At 31.7% G+C, this 18,734-nt stretch overlaps 1 protein-coding gene and 1 non-coding gene across 18 annotated transcripts in view; both read left to right on the plus strand.

Annotated features, from left to right (window-relative positions):
• Positions 1-18,734, plus strand: part of MIPOL1 (mirror-image polydactyly 1) — a 328,218-nt gene that overhangs the window by 70,941 nt on the left and 238,543 nt on the right. For 14 of the 17 annotated variants that reach the window (XM_038544530.1, XM_038544537.1, XM_038544524.1 and 11 more), the window contains 3 exons: positions 13,056-13,275; positions 14,861-14,993; positions 16,323-16,428. In XM_038544530.1, coding sequence (XP_038400458.1) covers positions 13,056-13,275; positions 14,861-14,993; positions 16,323-16,428 — 459 coding nt within the window. Of the gene's footprint in view, positions 1-13,055; positions 13,276-13,752; positions 13,830-14,860; positions 14,994-16,322; positions 16,429-18,734 lie in introns of those variants that run through there. The other 3 variants (XM_038544536.1, XM_038544538.1, XM_038544539.1) reach the window with 3 other exon arrangements.
• LOC119873063 lies at positions 2,352-2,505 on the plus strand. The gene has a single exon (XR_005363864.1). It is a non-coding gene; the product is annotated as a small nucleolar RNA SNORA62/SNORA6 family (small nucleolar RNA).

Below are 18,734 nucleotides of genomic sequence, written 5' to 3' on the forward strand. Positions count from 1 at the left end.
TGAAAGGTAGGTCTGTAAAAAAGTTTCAAAACTTTTAAGAAACCGATACAACAGTACTCGAAATGGTTACTATTAGTTTTATAAAAATATTCTTTTCAAATATAATGTTCATGATACCATTAGGAACTACATTTTTCAAAGTAGTGTAGCTTGTATTTAGTATGTTTATATTTGTTAGAAGAGAATATAAAATCAATAATATTCATTTAGGGTAGAATCTAATTTTCGCTGCATTGAAATCTCAATTGCAATAAAAATCTTCAGACTAGTGGCACCACACCTATCTTTCTTTTCCTTTTGGCAAGTGTGAATTTAAAAATGCATTTTTAAAATTTTCCATATGCCATAGAAGGGTTAAAAAAGAACATGTCCTAGGTCTGATTAAATTTACTATTTATCTCTATATGACCTAACTTAATAGGGTGCTGGTAGCTTCTCACACATGACTATCTAGGATATTTGAAGAGTGGTTTTAGGACTACTGGCAGCTGGTCAACAAGGATTGATTCATTTACAGAGGAAATGTTAAGGCTACTCTTAAAAGAATGGGGTTATTCTCTTTCATAAAAAAGTAAGTTTATCTTATTTTAAATAACTTAAATGGGATTCTTCACACCTTTTTTTCTAAGTGTGATATTAATGATTCCATTAACTACTGTTGGCCTAAGTTTAAAAAATGGAGTAAAAAAATGTTTACAAGGACAAGTTAAATTAAGTTTTCTGTCTGATTATAAAGTTTATGAGCTATGCTTTGAGATTCATTGTTTCTGATTTGAATAACTCACACTCGTGAATTTATGCCATAAATTCTATTTTTTCTTTATTTTTTGGCAGTTTTTAAACAGTTTTTATTTTGAAGAGAAATTTTAGGTTCACAACAAAATTGTGAAGGAAAGTGTAGAGTTCCCACTATATCCCCTGTTCCTTAGCCACCTTCTTAACACACACACAACTTTTCCCACCATCAACATCCTCCACTATAGGGGAACATTTGCTACAATTAATGAACCTACCCATAAATTCTGAATAAGGGGTGAAGTTTGTGGGATAATAGGAGTCTTACCTTCTGTTTTTGTTTTTAATTATTTTAAATCAGTTTAGGCTATACTCTTCATGTGGAGTTCTTACTATACCTTTGGTCCTTTATTTTATAAAAATGATAATTATTAATAATAAGCACAACAAATCAGAAATTTCTTTTTTTTAATAGGTTTAATTCTCCCCCATTATTTCTGTACTAATGGTATGATCCTCTCTTTGTACAGCTTGTAACTTTTTCTTTGATTTAAGGAAATCAAACTCTACTTTTATATATAAGCTCTAGCAAATTTATTTGTGGCCAGGAAACCATTATTATTTTTTTTTAAATAGAAAAAAAAATCTTTATTTTTCAAAAGTTTTTTGCTCACCATCCTTAAGATTCTGAGGTCTTTGATAAAAATCATCATTGATTTCTGGTTATATCCCGTTCATGCTAGAGCACTTCCTGGACCACATATGTACAACACAAATTTTAATATAACATTGAATTTTGAATTTTTATTAGAAATTAGGATATCAGCTAATTATATTTAAGGTAGCCATTATGGTCTCCATAGTGGCTATATTTTTTTACCTTTAGTATGATTACTATAAAGTCCTGAGTGTGTACTGGCATTTTGTTGATTTTGGAGATCTGAATCAATATACATGGGTGTATAGACTGAAATTATAGCCATTTACACAGTCGGTCCAGGTTAATTGGCTCTTTGTAGAGTAGCATTGATGTGACTACATTTACTCACTAGTTTTGGGTTGTATGTGTGTGTGTGTAAGTAATTCAGAACAGCCTAACATGTAGGACATTGTTAACTTTTAGGGAGTAGTTTCAGATGCAGTTTTTCTTTGTGTTTTTTGTTTTTTCTTGGAGAATGTGAAAAGGCAAACAACAAATAAAGCTACAAAATTTTGAAATTCATAGTCTAAATGACTGAATTAAAAATATTCTGATCTGGAGCTTTGGGGTAGATTCAATAATTTTATGCCAAAGAGTGAAATTGTACTGATAAGGTGTAAATTAAAAGTATTTATTTTTAAAAATCCTATTTGACTTTTAATTTTTGAGTAAGTCTAGTCTTCACATATGGAAACTTTCTGGGACTTTAAAGTCAGGATGCTGCTAGTGGGTGAAGATGTTCATATTGATAAAATTATACTTGTGGAATAGATACTGAATATATTAGTTTTTGCTAATTAAATATTTTTAAAATTAAAATTAAATTCTCTTTTTCAGTGGTTTCACTGGCTGTACCTAAGGTAATTTGACATGTACCAAAATATAGTAATGTTTCTTGATTTATCAAAATTAAGTACATGCACATTATTAGAGCTTGGAGTTGAGGCCTCTGACTGGCCAATGAGCTTGCAAGTGTAGGTAGTGTGCTACTAGAGGGGCAAGTCTTTCAGTAACACCACAGGGGTCTCTGATCCAATGAGTAGAGTTTGATTGTAATTCTTGCTACAAGTATAAAAAATAAAAATAAAGAAAGAAAAGAAAAAAATAAAGCATTAACAACCTTTATTTTGTTCTTTAATTAATGTCTTTTTTATTTCTCCCCCCCCATTCAAAATTTTCAGATTAATATTAATCAGATTAGAATAGGTGGGGTTTAATTTAGCATTAGTTTTCTCGAACCAACATGTATTAGGGGAAATACGATAGGAAAGATAGAACGAATACATCATCTTTAAAATTTGGGCTTGTGTATAAACATTTGGGATGTGGAGTATAGAGTATTCTGGATTCTTTCCACAGATTAAGTGTAAAGAATTTATAACTGGAAAGAATTCCTATTTTAAGTAGATTAGATATTTTTGAATTTTTGTTAAAAGTCAAGTGTTGCATATTTGTAGTCACTGAAACTTTATACACAACCGTTTTTAAGAGTTTAGAGTTAAAAAAAATAATGATTTCAGTTTGGCAAATCTGATTGTTTCCTTTTAGAAATCTTCAGTGCCCATATTTAGTCAATCAGTATAGAGTTTAAGGCCAGGACAAGGCTGCATTAGTCCAGGTAAGAAGACCAAAGACAAAACAAAAATTTTCATTAAAAAGCCAATACGTGATCTCTTGAGAATGCAGTAGAGACTTCCTCTGCATTTTTAACAGGCTATTTGCTAAGATGTTCTATATTGGTCTTTTATTACCTTTTTTTTCCTTAAGTCTCTTCCCTTTCCCCAAGTCATTTGAAATGAAAACATTAAATTTTTTTTTTACTTTTCTCAGGCTTGTTTTCGCTTCAGATATTTAGTGCTTTTTTTTTTTTAATTTATTTTTTATTGGTGTTCAATTTACTAACATACAGAATAACACCCAGTGCCCGTCACCCATTCACTCCAGATATTTAGTGCTTTTTAAGAAAGTTATAAATGTTAACTCTAATATGGGGCTGATGATACTATAACTGACCAACAATACACTTGTATAGTAGTCATGGTTGATTGATGAAATGGGAGTCCCCTACCTTTTCCTTCTATGCTTTTGTGGTTTTTTGGTTTTGTGTTTTGTTTTTTTTCCTGGAGAAACAAATGGTAGATTTGAATAAAACACACATCATTTGCATAGAAAGTTATGTAATGATGCCATATAGAGTATAATGATTTCCTAATACCTTGTATTTAAAGTAACCTGAATTACAATGAGAGATAAACAGAATATTTACCCATCCCTTATGAGCTGCTGCTGATATGTAAATTTATTCTTCTACTTTGCACAAATATACTTTTGAGCTACTGCTTAAACACTTTGAGGTCCTTAGTCAAACAGTTTTAATGATGCCTCCAATATTATGAAAGTGTGACATTTGATGAATGTCTTATATAGTTTTGATATCTGGGCACATGTCAACAAAAAAAATTGAACATTGGTTTGTCATGCAACACCTAGATAATTTATAATTTTACTGTTTATATCCATCTTGACATTTTTTATCTGCCAAAGGCAGGTTTCATTTGGAATCTTAATCTGAGATTTATTTGGTGGATCTGGAAATCATAGCTAGGGTTCCCACAGGAAATGGTCCATCTACCAACAGATTAAATGGCAGTCCTGCAGTTGTTAGGGGAGCTCTGCATTTAACACACATGCATACTCATTCAGTCAGCACTGTGGAGAAAAATTAAAGTAGTAACCCAGGTTTAGGAACAATGTAGCTAAAAAGTCCCATATTTGCTGAATGACAAAGGGTTATATAGCAGCATTTCATTTTATTATTCGTGCTTGAATTTCTTGTTTGCTCTGTTGAGTCTGCTGACGAATACTAATAAATGCCTGCAACAATCCAGACGAGAGATGCCTGGCAACAAAGCTATGCGGTGGACCTCCCTGATCTTCTCCAGTTCACAACCTGACCTTTTGAAAAATTGGCTGGGCTAAGCTGCAGAATTTGGGTGTAATGGTTATTGTTAACTCCAGCTTTAGGATTTATTAATTTGTGTGATCAAGACTTACCTATACTTCAAAGTTTCAAAAGACCAAACACAGTCATCCATCCATTAGAACTAACATTGTGTTTCAGTGATTTCCACTTAGTGTCTGACTGGTGATTCTTCTATTTTGTTTTTCAGATCTAAAAATGCCCTTAAATAAAATGAAAAGCACAGATGAAATTCTGTCTTTTTTCTCTTTTTTCTCCAATAACAAATGTTACTGGGAAAGTTAGCATCCATAAGTGATTTATGAAATTGTTGAATTCATGGGCAGTCAGTATGTGTTTGCACTTAACAAACAAAAAATAGATAATTATGAAACTTGTTTTACTTGCAATTGTAGAAATTTAAGACTTACCAAGTTCATTATTCATATTTTAATTACTTTATATAAATTATTCTTATCACACAAATTGAGAAAGGCTGAAAAGGTTAGAAATGTATAGTAGGTAGCCAAATAATTCATATCACTGAGGCAGAAAAGAAATAAAGACCACTCATGTTAGTTAATAAAATTTGAGGACAGTTTTCACAATTATGTCAACCTAGATAATATTTGTAATGGTTTAAATAGGATGATACAAGTTTCACAGAGCTTTAATTTATGTGTTATGTTCATAAGTTAATTAGGTAGCCTAAGCTTTAGGAGATTATACTATTATACTGTGTTCATGGTCTTCATACAGTAAAGGATATTAAAATCTAGAATCTGAAACATTATGATGGAATTCAGTTCTTACACAGAAATCTGTTCTCTTCCCTAATAGAATGAATGTTGATGTGCTCCTGACTATTCAAACTTGATGAAACAAACACTTTTTAAAATTTGGTTTAGTACCACCACTTTCAGTAGCTTTTTCATAATAAAACAAATGACAAAATTCCAGTAAAATAAGTTTCATGGCTAACCAGTGGATAATTTGAAATATGATAACCCTAAATTTTCAGTTGTCTTAATCAAAGATGAAATAACCTCACCACTCCTTTTTGATATGTTTATCTAAATATGCAAACATGTATAAGAATGTAAAAGATGTAGTTTATTTTGAATGTTGAACCTTCACGTGCAAATGAATAAATTATGTGGTTTTTATGATTTTCCAACTTCATAAACCTCTATAAAATCCTACTTCAATATCTGATAGCTATATACTGCCTCTGCCCCATCCCCATATATTTTAAACTTCTTCATTATATATATTACATTTTATATTAGAACTACATAAGACTTTGTATCTGTGCTTTGCAACATGGTAGCCACTGGCTATGTTTGGCTGTGAGCACTTGAAATTCAGGCGATGGTGTATGTAGACCAATGAAAATAAAAGTTATAGTTCTTTCTGTTTTCTTCTTATTTCTGTTCAAGCCAAAATATATTAAAACCTGAGAGAGTATACCATATCCAAGTGACAAGTTTCCATTTTTTAAGCCAGAGATCCAAAACTTACCTAATTTCTTGTGATTCCTAAATTAGAATCTCTGAAGGATAAGTGCCTGTGATCTACTAGCTATAGCCCTGATTATATCTAATTTTGTGCCATTGTAGTAAATGCTCAAATTATGTTACAGAAATAGACTATTTAAATTTCTTATTTTCTTGCTATGGGATTAAATCTCAGAAATAATACTATTAAATTTTCTTTCTGTGTGATGAATTTTCTTTCAGGATTTTTCCTAGTGTCAGGATTTCTAAATTTCGAAGTCCTATTACTTCTGTAACTTAATAGTTTTATAATCTGTAATGTGCTTTAATTAAACCATTATATGTTAACTACAAGTTTTACCTAAGTGTTATCTCTTTATGTTTGTCATTATATGAGCATTATATGATTTGTATAAATACAAATCATTGTATTTATTTTTATGTCCATGTCTTTGGATATTTTAATAAGAATATTTTAATTTTATTATTTATTCTTTTTATATCTTAATTTAAAAATCTTTTGCTTAAAAAAAAAAACTTTTGCTTTTAGCCAAGCAGGTTTTTGCAGATAATAATAGCTAACATTTATTGAGAGTGTACTCTGTGCTGAAACTTTTCCAAGAGATTATATAATTTAAATAATTTAATCCTCATAACAACCTTTTGAGATAGGTGCTATTATTATGTACTTCTATTGATAGGGAAATTAATGAGGTTAAGTAATTTGCTAAAGGTCATATAGCCATGTGGTGGAGCCCGAATTCAAACCCTGCTGTTTATCTTTAGCTCATGCACTGTGGCTTTGCTTGGAAGATCTAAATACGCCAATGTTCTACTTGGAAGATCTAAATTTTTCTCTTGTTCACTCAGATGAGACCACTGAGATATGGCGCAAGTTTCGATGTCTTTTTCTTTTATGTTTGGCAAAGGATGGGGAAGCCCACATATGTATCTATGTGGGAAACTAACCCTCCCCCATATAAGGAAACAGCATTATTTAGTAAAGGAAATAAATAGTATTTGTACACACATATAGATAACCTACATTTAACTTCCAGAATGAACTGGTAGAAGTTATTTGGGGCTACTAACTGATACTGCTGTTCTGATTATGTTGAAACTAATACTCACTTAGAGAAATCCTTAACTTTTGAAAAAAGACAATATCTTTTGTTTACAATATGGGACTACTGTAGTAATTAGACCATCACATCAAATTTACAGTCTTATTTAGTAGCAAAAAGTGTGTCCTATCATTTTGATGTTCTTATATAATGTAATAATAGACAATATACAAAAGAAAGAAGCTATAAACACAAGATTTTTGTTCGTTTTACATTTACAAAATCAAATGCCATTGGTTTAAGTAATCATCCCTCCCCTCCAAAAAAAAAGTTTAACGAAGTGGTGACCAATTGTGTGAGCAAGCATTAGGGAGCATATTAACAAACTGCCTCCTTTATGGTTCGTTTTAGCTCTAAATGCCCCTAAGTAGCACCTGCATCTGAAGGTGCAAGAGATCCATTTATTTGAATGTACTTGCCTATTTCTATTGCCCTTTCTTTTTTCTACCCTGAGCTCTCAGGTAGCTGGCATGTTGCTATTCTGAGTAACCCTGGTAGGGTCCCTAGAGACAATTCTAGCTCAACCACTCTGAAGAAACAGCTCTGTAAACAGTATTGACCCCCCCAGGGGACCATCAAATCCGTTTACACAGATACCAGTTGTCACAAACTATTTACAAAGCCAGACAGAACAGAATTTCCCAGCCTTTAAGAATCTCTGTTTGATTCTAGCCACCTCCTCACTTCTGTATAGTAGTTGAGAAATAACAGTTATTTTTGGCCACAAGTCATGATTTGTTGGGTAGCGTCAGTTTAACCAAATGTATTATACATTAACTAACGTATCATTGTCTGGAGAATTGGACTCAAAGGGGATTCTAGAGCTTTCTTTCCTAGAAAAGGAAATGGTATAATATTGTTAATTTTCTAGACTAAGGAATTGAGAATTTAATAGCAATGCTGGCATCGAGATAGCTGACAATACTGGTACCTCCAGAAGTAAAGAAAATTTGTTAGATCATGACAGTGGTCCATTGGAAATAGCATGAAAGTCAGTAGAGTGACACAAGGTCTTCAAACATATATTGCAGGTAGCCTCAGCACATGTTTTAAGTATTGAGATTCCCCATATCTTTATGAAATCCACTCATCTTGTCCAGATGAACAAACTGTCTCTAGCAATAGCAGTTTGAGGAATACCTAGTAGTAATCCTCTATAATATGATTTTCAAATGATCATAGTTTATATGGTAGTGATAGCATAAGATACTAATAGCGAAAACTGGGAAATAAATTTGGTTTGAAGTAGTCAGGTTCTTATGTCCAGGAATACAGTGTGCTCACAGAAGAGCAAATAAAGTATATAAAGGAATTGATAGTAGGCATAAAAACTCCCTGTCGTTTAACCCTTAGGAAAGAAAGACTTCAGAGTCTTATGAAGAATGAAGAAGAGATTGATAATTTATTCTCTAAGTCCATATGGAGAAATATATTTAAATAGTATTAATTCTGTTAGTCATAATGATAGAACAGTTAACAATGACATTGATTAAACACTGAAGCAGATTACTAAAGAAGATAGAGTTTCCATTTTAAACCATTTGAAAGAAAGGAATTAACAGGATAGTTTTATTTTAAGCTTTCTTCTGCCTGAAGATAAGAGTTTGAATCAAGAGTGAATGTTTTTTCTTTAAAACCTTTATCTTCTCTTTCTAATTGACTAGTGTGCCTGTAACTTCCCTTTTTGTTGCATTGTATTGCCTTATATATTTATATTTCTGTATGCAATACTTTTTTGGGTGATGGGGCAACCCAAAAAAGCTCAACCAAAGCTTTTAGTAGCTTCACCCCATTATCACTTCATAATGGTCTTTCTTCTGGGTTAGAGAGTTTAGAGAAAATAACTGAAGACTGAGTTAGAGTCACTAAATGCTCTCTTCTCTTGGTTAGAGACAGTATTAATTGAGAAATTAAAGTTAAGTCAGGCTTTGAAAAAGGTAAAGAAAACTTGGCAAAATGCAGTATGATGGAGCAGTATCTTCAAATTGACTTGAAAAGTCAAAGTGCATTATGCCTGTAAGTTACTCTCAAATATTATGGAAAAAGTTGTATGTGCAGATAGCCAGGTAAATAGGTAGATTTGGAGAGAATGAATAATAAATGTGGTAAAATGTTAAGATTTGGAGAACCTGAGTGCCTTCACCCAGTATATAGGAATTCTTCGTACTGTTTTTGCAACTTTTTTATAAGACAAATTATTTCAAAGTAAAAAGATAAAAAGAAATGACATACCTACAGTCAATTCCTGTCAGCTGTTTCATCTGTCTTTGAGCATGTTCATGCAGTCAGCGAAGTCTTGGCTCTCATTTCTTCTTTCTTTTCTTGCCATTTTTCTAAATGATTTCCGTGTCTTAATAGGTGACACTTTCAGTACCTAGATTCCTTAATTTCTTCTTCTCCAAGTACCTTCACCATCAGTCTATTTCATTAATCCATTCCCAGAACCACATCTTGGACTTTGTGTTACATATTACTCATTTTAGAAATTCTGACTTCCTCACTATAGCATCTTGTCATCTCAAGAAAGATATATAAGAAATGTCTGTTTTTCCTAAAGCTATTTCTTCTTTGTACCCATGCTTGTTGTTTCTGTTGTTTTTTCTTAGAGTATATCACCTTTTTCTTTACATCATCTAACTCAAACCATTTGGTAATTGATTGCTTCGTACATTCCTACTTGTCTTTTGTTGGAACAAATGCCTTTGTGAAATCTTCCCAGAGTCTCTATTTGAGCATTAGTATGTCTAGCATGTGTTTTTTTTTTTTTTGCATGTTTTATATTTGGTCTCTATAGCTCTAGTATAGTCCTTATTACAATGTATGCAGATCATTAGAACAGTTTGCCTTACTCACTGTACTATAGAGTCCTTGAAGGTGAGTCTGTTTCCCACTTGTCTTTCTTTTTCTCAGTAACTTTCATATAACATATCACATTGAAGGTTTTCCATGATTATTAAATTAAGGAATAAGTAGATTAATTAGAAAGGTCAAACTTTTTATACAGAGATTGAATTCTGACACAGGATAATGCAACATGGCAGAATAGAAGAGCATTGAGAGAGGATTTAAGCAACATTTGCTACAATAGTTGGTCAAAAAAATTGGCAGACAAAAAGAAAATTTTGTATATCAGCCTTGTTTACCCTAAAGTAAAAGTAAATCTCAGTAGAAAAATATGGATAGTCTGGTTTACAGAACAGGCTCCAAATGTGTGATAAACAGTTACAGTTAGTCTGAAAGTTTTTAGTACAGAGAAAGATTAGAAGCATCTAGAATTAATCAGAGGTTCTTCAAAAATATTAAACATTTGGAATTCAAATCCAGAAGTACATTAGGACTTACTGAGTTTATTTCAATAATACTATAAGAGATTATAATTACTAAAATCCAGAAAGGATTTGCAGAGTCTTTTAATTGGGAAGGTCACACATCTGCTCTGAGTCTGGAGAAGATAGTATAGTCTGGGTGAAAAGGCACTGAATTACCAAGAGTTCAGCAGATCAGAAAACTTGACATTCTATAAGCTGAAGTAAGGAAGAGAGCTATAAATATAGTAAGCAGATAGCAAGTAGAGATACCATGGAGGGGGTAAAGTAAACGCTAGGAGTAGGTTAGAAATAAAAACTAAAAGAAGAAAGCTGCTGAACTAGACCTAGAAATACAGAGATAAAAGTATGGGACAAGTTGTAGATAGTGGTAAGATAATGGTAATGTGGATAATGGAAAATAGATCAAAGACTCAAGACTTAAGATTCTGAAGCAGTTGGTATAGTGTCATCCTGGAGAACAGGGAACTTTTTAGCTGGAAGTACTCCATGGCTCATCTTTTTTACCTTTTGGGGAACCTTTGTACCCATAAATTGGAGAATAGTATAGGCCCTAATAGTAACATTTTGGTACATCCCTGGGGACAAGTTGTGTTATTTTGATATTGCTTACAGTAACTATTTATAATTCTTTTTCATTTCAGTTTCAGTTGATCCTTGAACAGTCGGGGGTTAGAGGCATCAACCCCCATGAGTCAAAAATTCACATACAACTTTTGACTCCCACAAAATGTAACCGCTTAATAGCCTACTATTGACTAGAAGCCTTAGCAATAATAGTCAATTAACATGTATTTTGTGTATGTATTATACTGCATTCTTAAAGTAAGCTAGAGATGAGAAAATGTTACTAAGAAAATCATAAGGAAGAGAAAACATATTTACCGTGTTCTGTATTTATTGAAAAAAATTCACAGATAAGTGCAACTGTGCAGCTCAGATCCATGTGTTGAAAGATCAGTTGTACTTTTAAAGTTACATATGTTAAAAAGAATGGTTTATTGACATATAGTGGTATTCTTTAATGTCCATTTACAAAACTCCCTAATTTAGATTTGGGGGTTCCATTCTACTGACACCAGCCTCTTCTAGAGAAGTAGCATGATGAACATAGGAAGCAAACCATGTAAGCATTTTGCAATGTCAAAAACTTACAAATAGTCTTTAGATACCTAGAGTTGTTAGAGTTTAAATCAAAATAACATAATGTTGAAATCGCATAGATAGCTTACAGTATGTAATTATGATAGCACATTTCCCTTTTTCTTTCCTCAAACAAATTGAACTCGAGAGGAATTTACTAAAAACAGATGGTTTCTGATTTAGATTCAGCCACCAACAAGATAATGTCCAGGACTTGGAGTTTATAACTAGCCACACCTAATTTCAGCATATCTATAAGCAAAGAATTTCTCCTTAAGGAATGAATACTTTGTGAATGATAGCTTATTTATGAGTGCCCCTATTTTATTTTTATTCTGAAACTACTCTCCTTTGCTTTTCTGCTTAAAAGCATTTTAAGTTTGGCAGGTTGGAGAAGCCATCATCAACAAACAGGTGAGACTCACCTGCTTTTTAAAGTTCAAAGATTATTGATGCTAAAAACAATAAAGTATTTGTTACAATCAGTATTTGTGCCTATTGGTCTAATTTACTGATAAAAGAGTTTGTTTTATGAACTTGTGTGCCATTTTCTTCCAAAAATTTCACCATATCATCAGATATACTATTCCTTTGAAATAGCTATTATTTATGAGTTACAGCTTAAAGTAACTCTTATGAAATAACCAGGCTTTACAAAAAAAATTCTTTCTTTTTTTTTAAGATTTTATTTATTTATTCATGAGAGACACAGAGAGAGAGAAAGAGAGGCAGAGACACAGGCAGAGGAAGAAGCAGGCCCCATGCAGGGAGCCCAATGTGGGACTTGATCCCAGGACTCCAGGATCACGCCCTGGGCTGAAGGCAGGTGCTAACTGCTGAGCCACTCAGGGATTCCCCCCAAAGAGATTTTCTAATGTATAATGTATATCTGATAAAATGGAAGTTAAAAATAATTCTTATACTGTGTTAATTTTAATATTATGATAATATGATAAAAATAAAAGCTAATATTTACTGATGTACTGAACACTAGACCAAGTACTTTACATATATTAACCCAGTTAATCCTCAGAGTAACTCAGGTAAAAGTACTATTAAATTCTCATTTTACAAACAAGAAACTTAGGCTTGGATAGGTAAGTAATATGACCAAAGTTATGTGCTTGGCAAAGCTGGAATTCTAATGTAGGCAGTCTGATACCAGAGTTGCATGCAGAGTATCACTTCCCTATAATCATTAACTTACTGCATCCTATTTTTTTGAAATCTAGAAAATAATGCCCCTATGTCAGTGTTTCTCAGCTTTGATTGTATGTTGGAGTTACTTGGACTCCAGCAGATTTTGATTTAATTAGTGTAAGATACGTTCTGGGCTAAGGATTTCCAGAAACTCCTCAGATTATTTCCACCTGCAGTCAAGGTTGTAAACCATTGCCCTAAATACCCACCAGAAGTGGACAAACTATACATGCTTACAATAGGAGGAAGACTAGTAAATGCATCTTTAAAACTATGAGAGCACCTATTTCCACAAAAATACTCATTTGAATGATTTCATATGTAGCTATGGTATTTCACATAACATTTGTTTTTGTTTTGTTTTAAATACAGAGATAGGCCACTATTATCTGGAACAAGAGACTACAGGAAGTAATATAAGTACAGAGCCAGATGAACAACCAACTGTGAATTCTAAGGAAGACATCCATCAGAAATCCAATGAATTAGTTAATGAAGCCACCCATGAGGACACAGAACTGCCAGGGCAGAAATCAAGGAATTTTCTTTATCCAGGTGATGAGACAGCTGACTGTACTGCTAAAAAATCCAAGTGAGTGCCCACAGCCTTAAATTTAGAAAATAAAATTGAGAGGACTCTTTCTTCTCTTCCTCCCTCCTCCATTCGTCCCTCCCTCCTTCCTTTTTGGCTTGGGCTAAGTTGAACATATCATTAATTTATTAGAATTCGGGCAATCTACTGGAGTTTTCCCGTTTTCTTTACATTGATGTAATGCATGTAGATTGCTAAGTGAAAAAGCATAAGATGAGTTTAAATGAAGGCCTTGAGATTTTATGCCTTCTTGTTGAATAGTATTTTCTGTGTCTTTTGATTTTGAATCTGGAAATAACTATTGTTATAAATGATAAAGTATTTATCAGAGCCAAAAAACTGGCAATTCTGGGACAAAAATAAGCCCCCAAAGATGTGTTTTGGTTTGGGATAGCATGATTTTTTGTTCAAATGAAATGCTCCTGGAAAGGCCTCTTACTCTCCCATTTGTCTTCCTTATTATGTTCTATTCTGCAGCTTTTAACAGTCACCTTACCTAGTGATTCCAGGAAAAGATTTGATTTTGTGACACCTGTGACTTTTACCTCGCTGGGGTTAAGTACTTTAATGATTCATCATATATTTTGAAAATATTGCAGAATTACAAAAACTTCAATGACTAAATAATTGTATATTCAGTCTAAACAAAATGTTATTTAATATATTTTAATGGTTTTGTATAAGAACAGCTAAATAAGTAAAATAATTACTTAAAAATTATTCAGTAGATGTATTTTAGTGTGTTCCTGCTTCTTAGCAAACAGTTTATCCTTACTAAAGTACAAATTTGAAATATACTTTTGGGGATAGGAGTAGGGATGAATGAAGAAGTTTTGAACATTTTATAACCACATGGGATAAAATAAATAGTAGAGATGGGCTTAACATAAGAGTATGAAATATCTAGTACAATTGTAACAGAAGAAATACAAAGTAGGCAGAGCTGCTCTGGCTGTCCCAGGCCTCACTGCTTAACAACTTCTTAGAAACTAAGATTTACCTATGTTGACAACTTTAATATAATGCCTTCACAAAACAGTCCCATCTCTTTTCCCTCCCCTTCTTTGTACTACTTGCTCACAAGTCAATACTGTTCTCAAACAGCATACAAAATGTCAAAAATTCATTTACCATTAAATGTCACAGGAATAGGTTTTCATTTTTAATTTGTTTTGAATTTAATAATGAAAAAGTGATATTCTGTTGCCCAAATTGAAAAAAGTATATTCTTATTTTCCAAAAAATGAGATACGTTTCTCCTGACAAAAAGTATAAATTGAATTATTCTCAACCCTTAAAACCTGAATTCTTTAAGTGTACTGAACCATGAATCTCTGTAGAAGTTACTAAATGCTTACATAGATTTAGCTCTCTTAGTCAATGGATTAGCACTCCTGTGAAATTGATGTGTTTATTGTTTTTGATCCAAAGTATTTTCTTAACAGTGCATAACAAGAAAAATTTAAAATTGACTTTACATATTTATTATTAAAATTAAATTTGTCTCCCTCATTTGCAGTGTAAAATTTATAGATGCTAAATCATAGAAATCATATGTATATATTAATAGCTTTCTTTATTACAGCATTATGGAACATAGAGATAATGATTTGCATCGTGAGTGTATGATCCCTTGTCGAGTTACTTCAGATTTAGATAAGAAGAAAATAGCATTTCTTCTAAAAGAATTGGACTTTCTTAGAGCAAGCAATAAAAAGGTACCACATAGAAAATCTAATAATTACATAGTGACCGTTTAACTCTTGACCTTCTAGGTTTTGCTTTTATAATTCAGTTTCATGATGTATTTTTATCCTTTAATGGTATAGCTTTATGTTGTTGACATACCATGTCATCAGAGTATGACTGAGTGTAGAAATAGGCAATAAAAAACAATTTCTTTCATTTCTTCCCTGGCTGGCCTGTGATATCACTTCCCTTTTTCATAAATCCATGATACCTGGAGTAGGTACCTAAAAAAAAGATTCATTCACATTTTACTGTAGTGGAAGTTTACTTCAGTGAGAAATAAAATACACTGATTTCATGTTACTTAACTATTTTTCTTTTTTTTTTTTATTGGTGTCTGTGCCCTGTATTTCACCTCAATAATATATGTAATTAAACTTTAAAGTCATAAGGCTTGGCAGTATTGTCACATCCCTTGTAGTGTTATATACTGCTGCATTTTGTCCAATCCAATATGTCATGTCATGTTGTATCTTTCCTCTTTCTAGTTACATTTCTTGAGCATTCAATAATGTCATTAAATAATGTTCATATTCTATGCCCTCTGTTTTTTTTAACCTCTGCATACCTCTACATACCTTTCTGATTTTAATAGTCTAGTTTTTTAACCCAGTCATACTGAAGCATGATGTTAGGAATGTTGATCATGCCTGATGGAAAACAACACAAATGACAAAAGCCAGGGGAGAAATTAAAAAAACAGTTGAGGGGTTCTGTATGAAAGTAGGAGATATTTTCTGTATTTTCATTTAGCAATTATTTATTACATGCCAGTTACAAATCAGGTGCCAGTGCCAATTTAAATGGAATATGATGGGATAGCAATCTCAAAGGAGATTTGTTTCGTATATTAAGATTATTATCTTAATTAATTTTGTTTCAAAATATTAGAATTACTAAGAGAAGCTATAAAGCAGTGCTGTTTTTTTATTAGGATAATGCCTTCCAAGTCTTTTTCACTTTAAGACAAAAGAACAGATCAGATTGCTTTTTGCAGTAATTATTTTTGATAATTATGTCATGCTTTCTTTGATTTCATTTGCTTGTACACACACATACAAATTAAATGTATATCAGAATGTTTTTATAATCTCTATATCATTATAGGTAGTCATTACTTTATAAAATATCTTAACATTGTAAATATTGTGGGATTTTTACCCCCCTGGAGTTATGTATTTAGGCAGTTAAATATAATATAGAAGAGTTTAGAAAACATAATTTCTACTTTGGGATTAATTATATTTCTGCAAGAAATTTGTCAGATAAGAATCCATGTTTTTTTCAATGTGCTTTAGCTTCAAGAAAAATTGACTAAAGAAGATAAAGAACAGAGAAAACTAAAGCTTAAGCTGGAACTCCAGGAGAAAGCAACAGAAGCTCAAATTGCTGAAAAGACAGCAGGTATAGTAGATGAGTATTAACATATGGTCTTAAGAATCATGCATAAGGTTATTCTATGAAGTGGCTTGGTGAATACTAGCATACTAGCTTATTTGCCAAAGGAGGGGAGGCTCTGTCCTTTTTTTTTTTTTTTTTTTTTTGGCCGCATAGAAAATAGGTGGCTTTAACATCCTGGTACTGGTATTAGTGAGAGCTTTACCTGTATTCATACTGATTTGGGCATTAAATGCATTGTTAACACCATGTCAATCCAATCACAAAAAGGTTGTTTGTTTTGTTGGAAGGGCCTGAACAAACAAGGGGAAATAATGATTACCAGTGCCTCTACCTTTCAACCAGCAGTTCAAATACCACTTATTGTTTTAGCTCCTTGAGAGGAAATACTTCTCTTTTGTGTGAAGATAGTCATATATATTCATTGCCAATGGAAACCTACATTTGATTCAAAAATACGTTTTGTGCAATTAATAAATTTTCATCTGATGATGTGGATGATGATGGAGATAATGTTTTCGCTGAGAAGATTAAAATGAAAGGTTGCCAGAGTTTAAAATTATAAATGACTACCTTAAATATGTTTTGGAGTCTATCTTTACTCACAGGTCTTTGCAAGGAGAAATTTTTTAAATGTATCTGTGATATGCTACAGATAAGATCAGATTATTCTCAATAGCCTGTAACACTCTTCCTCACACTGTTTTGTGTTAAGGATAGAAATCTCATAGTATAATAGAAATTAACATGCAGAGGCATTTTAAAGATTACCTATTTTGAAGTTTTTTATCAGTTGGAATGATTTTAAGAAAAAATTGCATTTTGTGATTAGTTTGAAGTTATAATCATACTTTATGAGCTACATTAAGCTGTTTGCATATATGAAAGAATTCCGATATTTTAGATGAGGGACATTCACTGGTATAACCTGTCTTTAAAATAATACTATGCAGAATAGAACTAAACATCACTATAAAAATATAACGAAAATTACCATAAATAAATACTCCAGCTAAAATAACAAATGTTATTATTGTTAATGTTAAACTACCATGAATGTTGTGCTTCTTATTTAGTGAAGAAATATGAGACTAATATATTTTAAGAAAAATTAACAGCAACATACTGTTACTGTTAATTAATTGTACTGTAAAATGAAGAATTCAGATATAAATTTAGAACAATTTGGAAGTGTCTTGGCTTTTTATAATCCAAATTGTATATACTAATTGCTAGGAAGGTATTATAAAAAGTACATTTGTTTGAAGGTGTTTGCATCATAATAAGATTTTGCATACAGGAGTAGTTTGATAAGATTTAGGCCATTTCACAAATAAAAAGCATGAATTAATTTGTCTGCATAGATCATTTATGTCTTGGAGAGAAAACTCATTAAGCAGTATTATCTACTCTTAAAACTTTTGTATGATATAGCTAATCATCTACGTCAAATATTTACTTATTTGTATATACTTAAGACTTCCATTTGACCAAATAGTATGAATCACGCATGCATAAATTGAAAAGAATTTGATTGCTTTTTGATTCTTGTTAATTAAATATTTCTCATTAATGATACAATATTTTAGTAAATGTTTGAAAAATGCTTAGTATTTCTGTAGCCTCCTAAATTGATGAAAATAGCAGTGCTGTAGTTTCTCTGGAACAAAGCAATATAGTTAAAAGAGATACATCCAACCACTTAGTTACAAAAATGACACAAAATGAAAATCCTCAAGTTTTTTTAAAGTATAAGTTTTCAGTGTATATCTTTTTAATGTTTCAATTCTACCTTTTAAAAAAGGGTCGAAGATATTTTTCTTGTGACATTTTTTTCTTTGTCATTACAAAGAATCATCATTGTAATATGTCAAAAACTTTTTTTTTTTTTTTTGTCAAAAACTTTTTTAAAACTAAATTGCTTGTGAAATCCATTGGTTTGAAACCAAAAGAAATTCATTAAGTGATTCTTGATAGACTCATAATTTTTTCATATTTTCTCATACATGCAATCTTAAATAGCTTATTTTCTACCTCACTGGTAGTAAGTGCAGTCAAAAAGCAAAACACAGGAACAAAATCAACTATGTAAATATCTTAATAGAAAGAGGAACATTATTGGAATATGATTACATGTGAAAAATGGTTTCTTTGGTATCGTATGGAAGGACAAGTAATCCATATAACAAGAACAAAAAAATCCACATAAATGTTGATGTGTATTTCTATCATTGCAGTTTTTATATTCAAAATAAGAAGTATATTTGATTAAGTATATTATAAATATGCACACACATTAATATATTATAATG

This window comes from Canis lupus, chromosome 8, assembly GCF_011100685.1.
Source record: "Canis lupus familiaris isolate Mischka breed German Shepherd chromosome 8, alternate assembly UU_Cfam_GSD_1.0, whole genome shotgun sequence".
Classification (NCBI taxonomy): Eukaryota; Metazoa; Chordata; class Mammalia; order Carnivora; family Canidae; genus Canis; species Canis lupus.